Source organism: Suncus etruscus, chromosome 16, assembly GCF_024139225.1.
Source record: "Suncus etruscus isolate mSunEtr1 chromosome 16, mSunEtr1.pri.cur, whole genome shotgun sequence".
Lineage (NCBI taxonomy): Eukaryota > Metazoa > Chordata > Mammalia > Eulipotyphla > Soricidae > Suncus > Suncus etruscus.
This window is the reverse complement of record NC_064863.1, coordinates 6205695-6218078: the sequence shown is the minus strand read 5'-3', so window position 1 is coordinate 6218078 and position 12384 is coordinate 6205695. Positions and strand designations below refer to the sequence as shown.

The window sequence follows — 12384 nt, the reverse complement described above, 5'->3', positions numbered from 1 at the left end:
GCGTGTGTGCGTGTGTGCGTGCGTGCGTGCGTGCGTGTGTGTGTGTGTGTGTGTGTGTGTGTGTGTGTGTGTGTGTGTGTGTGTGTGTGTGCGGCCCCGCCCCGAGGCCCCGCAGGCGCCGCCAGGGGGCGCGCCCCGGCCCCGGCCCCGGCCCCGGCCCCCAGCCCCGCCCCGAGCCCGGCGCCCTGACAACGCGGGCCGGCGCCCGGGCTGGGCCGCTCCCCGCCGCCGCGCCGCGCCGCGCCGAGCCGAGCCGAGCCGAGCCGAGCCGAGCCGAGCCGAGCCGAGCCGGGCGGAGAAGCTGCCGCCGCCGAGGGCCGCGGGCCCGGGTCCTGGTCCTGTCCCGGCCCCGGCCCGGCCGCGATGAGCGCCTGGGGCCCCCCCGCCGCCCCCGCCGGGCCCCCCGCGCCCCCCAACCCCTTCGTGCACGACCTGCGCCTGTCGCGCCCGCAGCGGCTCAAGGTAGGCGGCGGGTGGGGGTCGGGCCAGAGGGCTTGGGGTGCGGGGTGGAGGGCTGTGGGGATGAAGGCTGAAGGGTGGGAGGGAGGTGGGGGGCTTGGGGGGTGGAGGATCACGGTGGAAGGGGCTGGAGGATGAAGGGAGCAGGAGGGAGGGTGGAAGACTTGGAGGATGGAGGATGGAGGGTGAGAGGTGGAGGATGTCAGGGTGCAGGATGGAGGACTTGGGGATGGAGGATGAAGGAGCTAGGGATGGAAGGCGCAGGGGGGAAGGGGCTGGAGGGGCTAGGGATGGAGGAGCTGGGGATGGAGGGTTTCAGGGAGCAGGACGGAGGATGGAAGACTTGGAGGATGAAGGATGAAGGGTGGGAAGGTGGAGGGTCTGAGGATGCAGGATGGAGGACTTGGAGGATGGAGGGTGCTGGGTGGAAGGGGCTGGAGGGGCTAAGGATGGGGGACCTGGGGATGGAGGATTTCAGGGAGCAGGATGAAGGGTGAAAGACTTGGAGGATGAAGGATGGAGGGTGGGAGGTGGAGGACCAGAGGATGGATGTGGGGGATTTGAGGATGCAGGATGGAAGACTTGGGGATGGAAGATGAAGGAGCTAGGAATGTAGGGTGCAGGGTGGAAGGGGCTGGAGGGGCTAAGGATGGAGGAGCTAGGAATGGAGGATTTCAGGGAGCAGGACGGAGGATGGAAGACTTGGAGGATGAAGGATGGAGGGTGGGAGGTGGAGGACCAGAGGATGGATGTGGGGGATTTGAGGATGCAGGATGGAAGACTTGGGGATGGAAGATGAAGGAGCTAGGAATGTAGGGTGCAGGGTGGAAGGGGCTGGAGGGGCTAAGGATGGAGGAGCTAGGAATGGAGGATTTCAGGGAGCAGGACGGAGGATGGAAGACTTGGAGGATGAAGGATGGAGGGTGGGAGGTGGAGGACCAGAGGATGGAAGTGGGGGATTTGAGGGAGCAGGATGGAGGACTTGGAGGATGGAGGGTGCTGGGTGGAAGGGGCTGAACGGACTAGGGATGGAGGAGCTGGGGATGGAGGGTTTCAGGGAGCAGGATGGAGGAGAGGGGCTCAGGATGAACCTGCTCAGGATGGAGGACTTGAGGGTGCAGGATGGAAGAAGGAGCACGACCTGGGCATGGAGGATGGAAGGTGGAAGGAAGGTGGAGGAGCTGAGGATGGAGGATTTGAGGGTGCAGGTTGGAGGATGGAGGGGCTGGAGATGGAGCACTTGAGAGTGGAGGACCCGAGGATGCAGGCTGGCAGAGGACACGGTCTGGGGGCGGTGAGGACGAGGTGCCAGCCTGCAGCGCCCTGGGCCAGGGAGCGAATTGCAGTCCAGGAGACCCAGGGTGGGGTGCGAGCGAGGGGGGCACTTCGAGGTGCAGCACTCCCGAGCCTCCAGCTGGGACCCCCCCAGACCCACGTCCCTGTGCCCTTCCCTTCCTCCCGACACCCCATCTCCCTCCTGCCCCACTCCTCCCCCACCTCCCCGCACTGCAGCACCTCGGATTGGGGTGCAGAGGAGGAGGAGGGAGGTGCCGAGGGAGGTTGACTCGGTAGGCCCCCCCAGGCCCCAGGGATGGGGATGAGGATGGGGACAGTGGCCAGGGTGGGGAGTGGCTGAGCCTCCTTAGGACTTAGCTCTTGGGTCGCTCTTGTTTACCTGCCCGCTCCCTGGGGCAGCACTGCTTGTCTCTGGGCTCCTGGCAACCCCAGCTAGGCTTGGCTTGGTGTTACAGAGATGGGCCCAAGCTCTGTCCTCTTCCCCTCCATCTCCCAGGACTTGGGGGTGCCGCTGAGTGGACGTGGACACTGGCCAGCTCCTAAAAAAGGATCCCCCTCTGCATGTGGGGGGTCCCCCTGTCTGTCTGTCTGTCTCCCCGGCCCCAAGTAGACAGAACGCTGCTCCGGTTCCTTCTGGGCCTGGAAGCTATTTATGGAATGGGCCGTGGGGGAGGACACTGCTTTTAGCTTCCCCTGCATGGATGTGAAGCCGGGCCCTCTGCATTCCTTGTCATTCAGTCGCCTTCACAGCTTCTCCAGATGCCACTTGGTTTTTTATGACAGGCCTTTTATAGGCGGGGTGGGAGCTGGCCAGAAGGGCCAGGAAGGCCCAAGCGAGGGAGGAGGCCCTGCTGCCCGGGTCATCCTTTCTGCCCTTGCCTGCTCTCATTGGTCCCTCGGTCCCCCCAAGGGTCCGGGGCCCGCCCCTGGCTGTCCCCACACCACCTGTCCCCCAGTGGGAGAAGGAAACCCCCCTGAGGTGCTTCTCTGGGCCTGCAGTGGAATTTTCCCCTCCCCTCTCTCCCCTTCCCTGCAGTTCTGTGTCCTGGGGGCTCTATTAGCCCCCATCCGAGTGCTTCTGGCCTTCGTCGTCCTCTTCCTCCTCTGGCCTTTTGCCCTGCTGCAAGTGGCCGGGCTCAGCGAGGAGCAGCTCCGGGAACCCTTTTCGGGATGGAGGAAGTAAGTAGGACACCAGCCCCCGGACTCAGGCCCTGCCCATCCTGCCCTGATAGTGTTCCCTGGTGAAGAAGTAGAGTGTGGGGAGAGTTTGGTGCCCCCTCCAGTCCACCCGGGAGGCTGCAGTGAGGCCATCGTGCTCAGTCAGTCCCCACATTCCTCTCCTCTGGGGGAGTGATCCTCCCAAGATACCCAAGATGCCTGCCAGCTACTTGGCCCCTTGGCGCCGGGAATTGAGGGCGCCAAAAAGGGTGTCCTGACAGTGACGTGAGAGACAGTGTTTTTGTTTGTTTTGGGCCATACCCAGTGGCAATGCTCAGGGGTTACTCCTGGCTCTGCTCAGAAATCGCTCCTGATATGCTGGGGGGGGGGGACCATATGGGATGCCAGGGATTGAACCAGATTCTGTCCCGGGTTGGCTGCGTGCAAGGCAGACGCCCTATTGCTGTGCTATCACTCCAGCCCCAGAGACAGAGCTAGGTTGTATCCCCAGAACCACATATAAGGTCTCCTGAACACATCCGGATGTGACCCAAATCTTTAAGGTGGGGGAGTCTGTTTCTCTTATACCTACAATTTGGGGGGAGTGGAGGTCAGGCTCACCATCGAATCCCTTCGTGTCCCACAGGACTGTGTGTCACAATGGGGTGCTGGGCCTCAGCCGCCTGCTCTTCTTCCTGCTGGGCTTCCTCCGGATCCGAGTTCGGGGCCAGCGGGCCTCTCGCCTTCAAGCCCCTGTCCTTGTGGCCGCTCCCCACTCGACCTTCTTTGACCCCATCGTTCTGCTGCCCTGTGACCTCCCCAAGGTTGTGTCTCGAGCTGAGAACCTTTCCGTGCCTGTCATTGGAGGTGAGAGTGACCCTCAGGTCAGGGGGGCAGGGAGGCAGCTCAGAGTCCCCCTCAATAAATGACAGGAATGGGGACCTGAGCGGTGGGGAAAGCGGTAAGGAGTCTGCTTTGCGTGCACTAATCTAGGACGGACATTGGTGCGATCCCCCGGTGTCCCATATGGTCCCCCAAGCCAGGAGCAATTTCTGAGCACAGAGCTGGGAGTAACCCCTGAACATCACTGTGTGTGGCCCAAAAACCTAAATAAATAAATAAATAAATGACAGGAATGCACATGCTAGAGAAAGGCGGTCACGTGAAGGGCAACTGACTGGTGTGACCCCTATGACGGCGTGTTCTGAGCTGTGTTAAGGGGAAGGTGCAAGAAGCCCTGGGCCTCTCTCCAGAGGACTTGCTTGCAGCTAAGGAGAGCCTCGCCTGCACCCCAAACTGGGCACCAAGTGACTCCTGTCCTCTCTCGCACGCCAGCCCTTCTCCGCTTCAACCAAGCCATTCTGGTGTCCCGGCATGATCCGGCTTCCCGGCGCAGGGTCGTGGAGGAAGTTAAAAGACGGGCAACCTCCGGAGGCAAGTGGCCCCAGGTGGGTACGGGTTTGGGGGCTCCCGTTCCTCGGGAGGTGGCTCTCCACCCGCGGCCTCCGCCATCTGACTGAGACCCCGGGATTTGGCCTGTCCCCAGGTCCTGTTCTTCCCCGAGGGCACGTGTTCGAACAAGAAAGCTTTGCTGAAATTTAAACCAGGTGAGTTGAAAGTACATTGGGGTTGCATAGGGGAGAAAGGGAGCCTAGAGGGGTGTCGGAGTGGTAGCGCAAGCAGTAGGGCGTCTGCCTTGCATGTCCTAAGCTAGGATAGACCTCGGTTTGATCCCCTGGTGTCCCATATGGTCCCCCAAGCCAGGAGCAATTTCTAAGCGTCACCAGGGTGGCCCAAAAACAAAAAAAAGAAAGAAAGGGAGCCTAGAAAGGATGTGGGCAGGAAGAGCTGGAGTCACCCCACTTGGCAGGGAAAGGAGACGGACAGATGGGTTCAGCGGGAGGAGAAAGACACCCCCCCCAAAGGCAGAGAGCAGAACATAAGGGAAATGGAGCCAGGACTTTTTGGGGGAACTGGCCTACCGACCTCCGTGCTCTAACCTGTGCCCCGGGTTGGGTGGGAACGGGGTAGGAGCCTTCATTGCAGGCGTGCCCATTCAGCCTGTCCTCATACGCTACCCCAACAGTCTGGTGAGTCTCGCTGGGGAAGGGGTAGGGGGGCAAGCACCTGCAGAGATGCTGTGAGGGGTGCATGTGAGGCTGGGGCGGAACCTCCACTCGAAGAGGGTGGGGTTCTTCCAAGGAGACACGAGGGTTGCTTTTGTGTACTGAGGAGATGGTACAGAGGTGGAATGCTTTGCATGCAGGATGCCTGCAATCCAGCTCCAGCCCCGCCTGGTCCCCCAAGCACCAAGTTGGGAGGAACCCTCAAGCCTGGCCCCAAACAAAACCAGTGAAGTTCACTCTGTGCTCTCCCTGTGCTTCTCCCACAGGACACCACCAGCTGGGCATGGAGGGGCCCTGGAGTGTGAGTTCTGGTGTTATTGGGGTGAGGGTGGGAAGCAGGGTCCATCTGTCACTAGCCAGACAAGATGGACAGTCCTCCTTCACCCCCAACTAAGGGACCCCTGGAGAAAGAGCTGGCCAATTTACCTTGAGTTGCTGTTAGCCATTGCTTCCAGTCATTCCTGTGGGGACTTTAGCTGTTACTAATTTAGTTTCCTCTGAAGTTTCCCTGGTGTGGCCCTTTTTTGGGGGGAAGGGGATCACACCGGTGACGCTCCGGGGTTACCCTTGGCTATGCGCTCAGAAATTACTCCTGGCTTGGGAGACCATATGGGATGATGGGGGATCGAACCGAGGTCCGTCCTGGGTCAGTCACGCCCTACCGTAGCTTGCGCCACTGCTCTGGCCCTTCTTAAGAATCCCACTTCCGGGGCCGGGAAGGTGGCGCTAGAGATAAGGTGTCTGCCTTGTAAGCGCTACCAAGGAACGGACCGCGGTTCGATCCCCCGGCGTCCCATATGGTCCCCCCAAGCCAGGGGCGATTTCTGAGCACATAGCCAGGAGTAACCCCTGAGCATCAAACGGGTGTGGCCCAAAAACCAAAAAAAAAAAAAAAAAAAGAATCCCACTTCCAGGCTCGCCTCTGACCTCCCAAAATTAGCCTGGCCCCCTTTCATCTCCCTCTCCCTGCAGTACTGCTTTCTCTCCCTTCTGCATGTCCAACTCTTCCTTCGAACTCTTAAGTGAGAATCCACCCGACTGTCCAGCAAGGCAAAATGTCCAATTTGCAGGGGGGCCGGAGAGATAGCATGGAGGTAGGGTGTTTGCCTTGCGTGCAGGTGAACAGTGGTTCAAATTCCAGCATCCCATATGGTCCCCTGAGCCTGCCAGGAGCGATTTCTGAGCGTAGAGCCAGGCGTAACCCCTGAGCACTGCTGGGTGTGACCTCCCCCAAAAACAAAACAAAATGTCCAACCTCCATCCATGGACAGACCCTCCCCACACCCCTCTCTGGCGGGAATGCCCCTAATCAGTCAAGGAGGACTGAAGCTCTCTTTTCTCTCAGACTCAAGGTGCTCTGGCTCACAGCCTCTCAGCCCTGTAGCATCGTGGATGTCGAGGTACGCCTGCAGTGGGTGGAGGGGGAGAACCGGAAGCTTCCAGGGGAAACGGTGGATGTGGTCACCCCTGGCTTTGAGATCCTGTTGGAAATTGTGTTTTTTTTTTTTTTTTGGTTTTTGGGTCACACCCGGCAGTGCTCAGGGGTTATTCCTGGCTCCAGGCTCAGAAATTGCTCCTGGCAGGCACGGGGGACCATATGGGGCGCCGGGATGAACCAATGACCTCCTGCATGAAAGGCAAACACCTTACCTCCATGCTATCTCTCCGGCCCCCAAGGAAATTGTGTTTCTGTTTGTTTCAGTTCCTCCCTGTATATCACCCCAGCCCTGAGGAGAGCAAGGACCCCACATTGTATGCCAACAATGTCCAGCGGGTTATGGCACAGTGAGTGTCCCACAAAGTAGTTCCGGGAACAGATTTACAAGGCAAAGGAGCTGGGCGTGGGGGGAGGAGGAGAGCAAGGGATGGAGGTAAGAATGGGGGTGGGGTGGGCAGTGGAAAGGGCTTGTGGACACCTGAGATTAGGGAGCTCGAGGTAAAGGGATCTGGGTCTCTAGACAGAAGGCCAGAGTTACTGATGAATCAGAAAGATTCCTCTGCTTCAGTTTCCCTCCCTGCCATCTCTCTTCTCCCTCCAGAGCCTTGGGCATTCCAGCCACCGAGTGTGAGTTTGTTGGGAGTTTGCCAGTGATGGTGGTGGGACGACTGAAGGTGGCATTTGAGCCACAGCTCTGGGAACTGGGAAAGGTGCTTTGCAAAGCCGGGTGAGTGACCCTGAAGGGAGAGGCTGGGCTGGGTGTAGAAGTGAAGGAAAGAATCAAGATAATGGGAAGGGCCAGAACTATAGCAGTAGGGCGTTTGCCTTGCATGTGGCTGACCTAGGATGGACTAGACTACCGTTTGATCCCCAGTGTCCCACATGGTCCCCCAAGTCAGGAGTGATTTCTGAGTGCAGAGCCAGGAGTAAACTCTGAGGGTCATTGGGTGTGGCCCAAAAAGCAAAAAAAAAAAAAAATCAAGATAATGGGAAAGGGAGAAAGAAAGCCTTTATAAAGGGGAATGGAAAAGGCCAGAGAGATAAGGTGATAAGAGATAAGGTGCCTGCCTTGTACCCAGCAGACCTAACTGGGATCAGTCCCCCAAATCCCATGTGGTTCCCTGATCCTCTCCAGGAATAATTCCTGAGTGCTGAGCTACAGGTATGGACCCAAACTAAAAAATATTTAAAGAAAAAAAATTTTGAGGGGCTGGAGCAATAGCACAGCCTTGCACGTGGATGGACCCCGGTTTGATTCCGAAGCATCCCAATATGGTCCCCTGAGCCTGCCAGGAGGAGTTCTGAGTGCAGAGCCAAGAATAACCCCTGAGCTCTGCTGGGTGTGGCCCAAAAACCAATATATACATATATAGGTTTTGGGTCACACCCAGTGGCACTTGGGCCACTCCTGGCTCTGCGCTCAGAACTCACTCCTGGCAGGCTTGGGGGAACATATGGGATGCTGGGGATTTTTTTTTTTTTTTTTTTTTTGGTTTTTGGACCACATCCGGTGCTGCTCAGGGGTTACTCCTGGCTGTCTGCTCAGAAATAGCTCCTGGCAGGCACGGGGGACCATATGGGACACCGGGATTCGAACCAACCACCTTTGGTCCTGGATCAGCTGCTTACAAGGCAAACGCCTCTCTCCGGGCCCGGGATGCTGGGATTTGAACCACCATCCTTCCTGGATTGGCTGCGTGCAAGGCAAATACCCTCCCACTGTGCTTATCTCTCTGGCCCCCAATTTTTTTTTTTTTTATAAAAATTAGAAAGGAAGGAAAAGTAGAAAGGAATTTATCAGAGATATCTATGCAGAAGTAAGGGTGAGGGGGGGTGGTAAAGAAAAATAATCACTGTGGTGGAAAAAGGAAGGACTCTCCAGAGGCCATGAGCCAGAGCTCATCTTAGAAAAACATCGCCGGACCTGTGCTCAGAGACTCCTGGGGCTCGGGCCAAAGTCCCGCTGGGTGAGATGCCCCAAAAGAAACCCAGTCAGCACTCTGCCGTCCCCAACCCCATTATAGGCTGTCCCCCAGCTGTGTGGACACCGGAGCAGAGCCAGGACGGAGTCGGATGATCAGCCAGGAAGAGTTTGCTAGGCAGCTCCAACTCTCGGACCCACAGACGGTGGCTGGCGCCTTCAGCTACTTCCAGCAGGTAAAAGAGCCAAATGCAGGGACAGAGCCTGGGCTCCTGATGTGAGGTCTGTGTCAGACTCGTTAGGTGGCCAGTTTAGAACTTGAGCTGCAAATTCCCACAAATGTGGGTGTTGACTGTCCCCCAAGATTGTGGGGGACTCCTCCTGCAGCATGTCTGTTGCTTTAAAGAATAGTGTTTTTTGGGGGCCGGAGTGGCAGCACGGTGGCAGGGCGTTTGCTTTGCATGTGACTGACCTAGGAGACACGGCTTTGATCCCCAGTATCCCATATGGTCCCTTGACCCAGGAGCAATTTCTGAGTGCAGAGCCAGGTGTGGACCAGAAAAGAAAAGAAAACAAACAACCGAATAGTGTTTCCATCCTTTGTGGGGAGGAGCTGGGGAGAAAGAAGCAGTGAGGCTCCTGAATTCCTGAAGCCACTTGAGAGACTGGCAGAGATGGCGGGTGACACTTTGTGAGGCTCTGGGCAAGGGTCTCAGGAGAAGCCCCTGAGCGTTGGGAGAAACGACCTGGAGAGAGTCAGACCCATAAGTTTGTTTGAGGCCTAGAGGCATTTGCCGAGCTTGGGCAGATCTCTTGAAATATCCCATTGCTCCTCCAGGGAATTCATGAACTTTCAAGAATCTTGGCAAACCATATATTTCCTGGGACTTAGCCAGGTTTGACTCAAATGATAATAATCCCAGAAGATTCAACAACCCCCAGTGAACCAGGGAGCTTTTTTTTTTTAATCTAAACTGTCATTTGTCGCCATCTTAAATCCTCTAAAGGGACACGGTGGCTGGTTGTGTGTGGCTTCCGTGGACTGAGAGGTAGATTGTCCATGGACCTGCAAGAGAACAGATCCACATGCATGGTGTCCCATAAAACTGGCAGAGCAAAGTCCACGGAAGCGGGCGTTGTTCACTGAGGTTATGCCAGTGACCCTCTGACTCAGCCAGACCAGTTCCTCCATGGGGACTGAGTCAGGGGAAAACCAGTTTCTCCAGCTTGGGGGCCAAGAGTGACCTCAATGGTGTCTCAGCTCATTCCTGAGGGATTTCTTTCTCACCAGTCCCCTGGGGAGGCAGGTGGAGAGAATTAAGGGGGATTCCCGGGACCGGAGAGATAGCACAGTGGTAAGGCTTTTGCTTTGCATGCAGAAGGATGGTGGTTCGAATCCCATCATCCTCTATGGTCCCCCGGGCCTGCCGGGGGCGATTTCTGAGCGTAGAGCCAGGTGTAGCCCCTGAGCACTGCCGGGTGTGACCCCAAAACAAAAAAAAAATGGGGGATTCCCGAGGGCTGGAGACTCACAGAGAAGGAAGGAGGAAGGTGGGCAGGGATGGGAGTGAGGGGTGCTCATGGCCAAGTGTTCCGGCTTGTTTCACCCCAGGATGCCCAGGGTTTGGTGGATTTCCGAGATGTGGCCCTCGCCTTGGCTGCTCTGGACCGGAGCAGTGGCCTAGAAGAGCTGACCCGTCTGGCTTTTGAGGTATCAGGGTGTAACATGGGTGGAGGTTGACACGTGGGAGTCTAGTAGCACCCCAGTTGGTTTTTGTGTGCTGTACCTGTAGCTTTTTGAATCTGCTCTTACACACGTCCATGTCCTACAGTCCACAGCACAGAGCATGGGTTAGGAAGCAGGGGTCCCACGGGCGACAGAAAGAGGGCCTTAAGCAGATGGGCTGCTCACGGTGCCCCATGACAACCTGCCCTTGCTGCAGGAGGTAGGCTGGCATACTCGGCAGCCTGGGTCCCACTTTCCCCCTTTCTCTCCAAGCTCTTTGCTGAGGAACAAGCCGAGAGGCCTGGCCGGCTGCTCTACCAGGACGGCTTCTGCACCATCCTGTACCTGCTGTTGGGCTCCCCCCGCCCCGCTGCCCAGGCGCTGCATGCTGAGCTGTGCCATGCCGGGCCCCACCCAGGACTGTCCTTCAGTGAGTTTCTTACTGCTCCCCCCCCCAAAAAAAAAAAAGGATGCTGGGCCTCAAGGGAGCAGCAGGCCCTGCCCCAGAGAGGTTGGGGAAGGAGGTCGGAACCCGAGGGGAAGCGGGAGAATCTGAGCTGGGGGGTTCAGTCGTGGTTAAGGGGGCCACCCTCCGCTCATTCTTCTTCGTCTCTCCCCTCTGACGTATCCAGGTCAGTTCCAGGACTTCTCCCTCCACGACCCGCTCCACGGGAAGCTCTTTAGCTCCTACCTGCGCCCCCCTCACATACCAAAAGCCGCCTCTGCAGACAGCCCCCCTCCTGCTCTGGCCAATGGAGCTGTGCCCAAGCAGAAGGGCGACTGAGCACTGCTCCTGGAATACCCTGCTTGCATCCTTCGCTGCACCAGGGGCCTTCCTACCCTTGGGCCGCAAGCCCAACTCTGCTCCTGTTTGATTTTTTTTTTTTTTTTTGGTTAGAGTTGTTTGGGTTTTTTATTTGAAGTTGGTTTTTATTTCTTGTTTTGTTTTGTTGGTATTTTTCTTTTGTAAAAACTATTTTATATATAAATATAAATATATATATCTATATCTATTTAAAAAATAAATCTGGGTCTCATTGATGCTCTTATCAGCTGGAAAGGTATGACTGACTGCATGCTGCCCCTTGCAAGACCCTGGGGGTCGGAGTGATAAAGTTGGTTTGGTAAGAAAGTTGGATGGCACAGAGCCATCCCAGGTTCCATCTCTGGCAGCCTATGTGATTCCTCCAAGCCTACCAAGAGACCAAGAGTGATCCCTGAACAAAGAGCCAGGAGCACCGTGGAGTGTGGCCCAGAAACAAGAAAAAGTTACTGAGAGGGGCTGGAGCAATAGCGCAGCGGTAGGGTATCTGGGTCTGCCTTGCCCATAGTAGCCTGGGACAAACCTGGGTTCGATCCCTGACGCTCTATATGGTCCCCCAAGCCAGGAGCGATTTCTGAGCTCAGAGCTAGGAGTAATCCCTTAGCATCACCAGGTGTGCCCCCAAAACAAAGTTACTGAGAGCCTGATAGTTTCCAAGGTCATCTTCTGGACTTGAGCAGGGTTTAACCCTCACTTTTCATTGGCCCAGGACTTCCTGCCACTGAAAAATCTTGCTGAGCTCCCACCAACTCCTGTTGTCTTTCCTTAGAAGCGGTTATGGATATATGGTTTTTGGGTCACACCCGGTGGTGCTCAGGGGTTACTCCTGGCTCTGTGCTCAGAAATCGCTCCTGGCAGGCATGGGGACTATATGGGATGCCGGGATTCGATCCACCATCCTTCTGCATCCAAGGCAAATGCTCTACGTCCATGCTATCTCTCTGGCCCCAGAGGTGTATATTTTAACAGGCATCCTAAGAAACCTCCTTTCTTCTTCCTCCCTCTCCTGACCTCATTAGAGACTTGAAAAAGGGAACTACTCCCCTGCTGTGTTTAATAATCCTGCTAAAGTGAGGCTCTCCCACCAGGGAGGAGAGCTGAGGCAGGTAAGCCACCACCTCCCAGTAAGGAGCTGCTGTGACAGGTGGTGGGCCCTTCTTTCCTGCCTCTTTTGCAAGGAGGAAGAAAATATCTTATCCTCCCCACGCCCCCAGGAAAGGGATCTATTAGGGAAATGAATCTGACCTGGGAAGTTGGACACTAAGTACTTCCTGTAATGTACTGAGTAATATGGAAGCATCCTTTCCATCTCTGAGCCCCCTGCACCCCCAAGAACAGAAGAGAGGAAGGACAGATCATCAGCTGGGATTTGGGGCCGCAGACCTTAGGCTAGTCTGGAGAGACATCTGGATTCCTAGGTCATGAGACCAGCATGTT

General features: G+C 56.7%; 1 protein-coding gene across 1 annotated transcript; it reads left to right on the top strand.

The window, feature by feature from the left end:
* The first annotated feature begins 363 nt into the window (after positions 1–363).
* LPCAT4 (lysophosphatidylcholine acyltransferase 4) lies at positions 364–11150 on the top strand. The gene is made up of 14 exons (XM_049790223.1): positions 364–462; positions 2792–2934; positions 3560–3780; positions 4249–4361; positions 4460–4520; positions 4945–5003; positions 5306–5340; positions 6385–6439; positions 6742–6824; positions 7079–7204; positions 8502–8634; positions 10011–10109; positions 10398–10554; positions 10757–11150. Exons 1-14 carry the CDS (start codon positions 364–366, stop codon positions 10906–10908), a joined length of 1536 nt encoding a protein of 511 aa, XP_049646180.1. The 3' UTR covers positions 10909–11150.
* Positions 11151–12384: the final 1234 nt, after the last annotated feature.